The sequence below is a fragment of the Propithecus coquereli genome, unplaced genomic scaffold, assembly GCF_000956105.1.
Source record: "Propithecus coquereli isolate 6110/MARCELLA unplaced genomic scaffold, Pcoq_1.0 Scaffold200, whole genome shotgun sequence".
NCBI classification, from domain to species: domain Eukaryota; kingdom Metazoa; phylum Chordata; class Mammalia; order Primates; family Indriidae; genus Propithecus; species Propithecus coquereli.
In genome coordinates this window covers 1754990-1757130 of record NW_012144968.1, presented here as the reverse complement: position 1 = coordinate 1757130, position 2141 = coordinate 1754990, and the positions used below count along the sequence as shown (strand labels likewise).

The following is a 2141-nucleotide window of genomic DNA, read 5'->3' as shown; positions in this document are numbered from 1 at the left end:
CCAAATTATTCAACTAAATAAAGCCTCACCTCTTCCCCCCACCCCCAAATGAAGAAGTAATGAGAATTGATAGACTTTTTTATTTTGGAGTTGAACAGTTTTCATTGATGCTTTGTAATCTTGTATCCTATGAAGTATCAATACTGTAATTAAGCTACTCAGGAAATTTAAGCCTTTCAATATGTGGTATGGGGAGAGAGTTTTCATGGGGAATGAATTTATTGAACTTGTCTGATAATGTAATTGATTCTTCTTTCTCATATCTTTGATCTAGCTGTAGCCAGTACCCTGATATTGTCATTGTTGAAGATGACAATGAAGATGAGTATGCACCTGTCATTCAGAGTGGAGAGCAAAGTGAACCAGCCAGAGAATCCCTAAGTTCAGGCAATGATGGCACCAGCCCTCTCATGTCTAGTGCCGTCCAGCTAAATGGCTCATCCAGTCTGACCACAGAGGATCCTGTGACCATGATGGATTCCATTTTGAATGATAACATCAATCTCTTGGGAAAGTGAGTGCTCATCTAGATATTGTCTAAAGTTATTTGCTTTCTGTGTTCACTTCACATATTCTATTACTCTTTGAGTGATCTTCCTTTGAGATGATACACCCATGTAGTCTATCTTTCTCTGTTTTGTTCAGGGTTGAGCTCTGTAATGAAAAGAATTTAATCATCCCAAGAGTAGTCTTTGGATTTTCCTGGCAGTACCTTACATTTCTTTAATGAAATACTTATTTTGAGTATACATAAGGTGTTTGTGATTTGGGGTGTTTGTCTTTATATTAGGACTATATAGAATAATATAATTTCTATTAAGGGACTTATTTTGTAACATAAAGAAAACTAATAAACAGTAATGAGTTTAAATATAGTATAGAGGGAAACCGTGAATTAGACTGTGTTGCAGAAACTTTTTTCTGCAAATACTAAAGTTTTGCGTAAAGACTATTGAGTTCTCAGTTAAGCACCTTTTCAGAAATCCCAAATCTTAAATTCTCTTGAGATTCAGAACTGGTAAGGATTCAGCAGTGGCCAGCAATATTTTACCTAACCAGGTTGTAATGGTGATTTTTAAATATAAAAACAAGGAAACCTAACATTTGATTTTTTTATATCTTTTTTTCTTAGGGTTGAGCTGTTGGATTATCTTGACAGTATTGATTGCAGTTTAGAGGACTTCCAAGCCATGCTGTCAGGAAGACAGTTTAGCATAGACCCAGATCTCCTTGTTGATGTAGGTACTTTGGATAATCTTTTCTGTACTGGTAATTTGTGTATTTATGTATATTATTTAAAGATGGACACATCTTTTTTTTTGTATTATACACTGTTGTTTTTGCATTTTCTTTTTTTAAAATGAATGGTTTTATTTATCAGAAAGAAGGAACAAACGGATTTGGGACTTTGAAGGAGGGTAATTACTACCTGCTCCTGAGTGGGGCAGTTCAGTTAATCCCCCTGTGACAGCATATCAAATCTGTTCAGCAGTACTATTAAATCCAGGCTTTGTCTAGACTTGTCACTGTGTTACGTTTTGCTTGGAATAAACTGTTACTGAATAGAAATCTGTGAAAATTAGTAATAGAGGTATTTAGCCAACAAATAGCATGGACACATTTATTAATACTTTGGGAATTAACATTTTCTACTCAAATATATTTTTAGTATATTTACTATGTTTTTATGTCTTGAGTCCTGAGGTTCCCTTGCTTCAGTCTCCACTACCATCTCTATGAACTTGACTCCAGTATTGTCTGGGCTGTGAATCCTTATCTACCATTTCTGGCACTAATTACCTTTCTCACTGTCTTCCCTTTTGTTCCTGCTATTCCTCCTTCCCTTACCTAAAGCTTCCTAGATGGCCTGGTCCTGCTCAGATGAATCTTTTTCTCTGTCCTTTGTCCATTTTCTGTTATGAACAGCTTTCTCTTTTTATCCAGAAAAGTTTTGTTACTCCTTTTTCTGTGTTTCTTGCCTTAAATTGCAGCTTCTCTCACATCAAAAGATTCTATAGTTTTACCCTTTTAAGAACCTCTCAATGAGGCTAAAGGAATTAGTCCTTTCTACTCTCAATCTTATTTCAAGTCCATTAATTTACCACTTTACTTCTGTACTTTTCATCAGTCTTTGTCAATGA

General features: G+C 35.2%; 1 protein-coding gene across 1 annotated transcript in view; it reads left to right on the top strand.

The window, feature by feature from the left end:
* Positions 1-2141, top strand: part of HSF2 (heat shock transcription factor 2) — a 52241-nt gene that overhangs the window by 42990 nt on the left and 7110 nt on the right. Inside the window, exons 8-9 of the mRNA XM_012643804.1 lie at positions 275-514; positions 1133-1238. Of these exons, the coding sequence (XP_012499258.1) occupies positions 275-514; positions 1133-1238 (346 nt within the window). The remainder of the gene's footprint in view (positions 1-274; positions 515-1132; positions 1239-2141) is intronic.